General features: G+C 64.2%; 1 protein-coding gene across 1 annotated transcript in view; it reads left to right on the forward strand.

The window, feature by feature from the left end:
* Window positions 1-1,077, forward strand: part of LOC107307801 (plectin-like) — a gene marked incomplete at its 3' end in the record, with an annotated part of 14,557 nt that overhangs the window by 2,886 nt on the left and 10,594 nt on the right. Inside the window, exons 2-3 of the mRNA XM_015851303.2 lie at window positions 231-680; window positions 885-962. Coding sequence (XP_015706789.1) covers window positions 231-680; window positions 885-962 — 528 coding nt within the window. The remainder of the gene's footprint in view (window positions 1-230; window positions 681-884; window positions 963-1,077) is intronic.

Below are 1,077 nucleotides of genomic sequence, written 5' to 3' on the forward strand. Positions count from 1 at the left end.
AATGCAGCACAATCCAGTGCAGCACAACGCAACATGATGCAATGCAGCATGGCACAATGCAGCTCAATGCAGTGCAGCACAGTATGATGCAATGCAATGCAGCACAATGCAGCAGGGCACAACGCAGCACAGCACAATGCTGCCGAATGCACCGCAGCACGGCTCACCCCTGCACCTCGCAGCGCAACCAGCTGCATGTCTCCCCCAATCTGACCGCATTCCCGTTGCAGGAGCTGCGCCTGCACGCAGCCGGGAAGGCGTCGCAGCGCACGGCGGAGCTGCAGCGCGACCTGGAGCAGGCGGACGCGATGCTGCGGGCGCTGTTTGCAGACGTGCAGGCGCTGAAGGACGGGCGGCACGCGCAGGGGGAGCAGATGTACCGACGCGTCTACCGCCTGCACGAGCGCCTGGTGGCGCTGCGCTCCGAGCATGCATTGCATGCGGCCGCCGCAGCCAACGCCGCAGCCACGCTGCGCCCGCGGGCCGAGCAGGAGGAGGCGGCGGCGCTGCGCTACGTGCAGGAGCTGCAGCGCTGGGTGGAGGAGAACATGCGACGTGTGGAAGGAGCCGAGTGGGGGGAGGATGCGCCCGCAGTGGAGGCGCAGCTGGAAATGCATCGTGGGCTGCACCGCGACATACGCGACTTCAAGGCCAAGATCGACCGCGCGCGCAGCGATGAGGTCAGTGCTGCTGCAGGGCAGCTGCAATGCTGCACAAATGCAGCCCCGCAGCCACTTTATCCCATTGCTAGTCACTATTACCCCATTGCTACCCCCATATTATGGTATCCCCATATTGTCCCCATGTTCCCCCCATATTATCCCATTGCTCCCCCCATATTGCCCCCCATCTCCCCCCATATTGCCCCCCCTCTCCCCCCCCAGGCCCAGCTGTCAGTGGGGCAGCGCAGCGCCTACAAGGAGAGCCTGGACCACGTGGAGCTGCAGTACAACACCCTCATGGTGAGTTGGGGGTTGGGGGGCAGCTATGGGGCAGCTATGGGGCAGCTATGGGGCAGCTATGGGGCAGCTATGGGGCAGCTATGGGGTTGGGGGGGATGGGGATGGGGGGAGATTG

The sequence above is a fragment of the Coturnix japonica genome, unplaced genomic scaffold (genome assembly GCF_001577835.2).
Source record: "Coturnix japonica isolate 7356 unplaced genomic scaffold, Coturnix japonica 2.1 chrUnrandom938, whole genome shotgun sequence".
Lineage (NCBI taxonomy): Eukaryota > Metazoa > Chordata > Aves > Galliformes > Phasianidae > Coturnix > Coturnix japonica.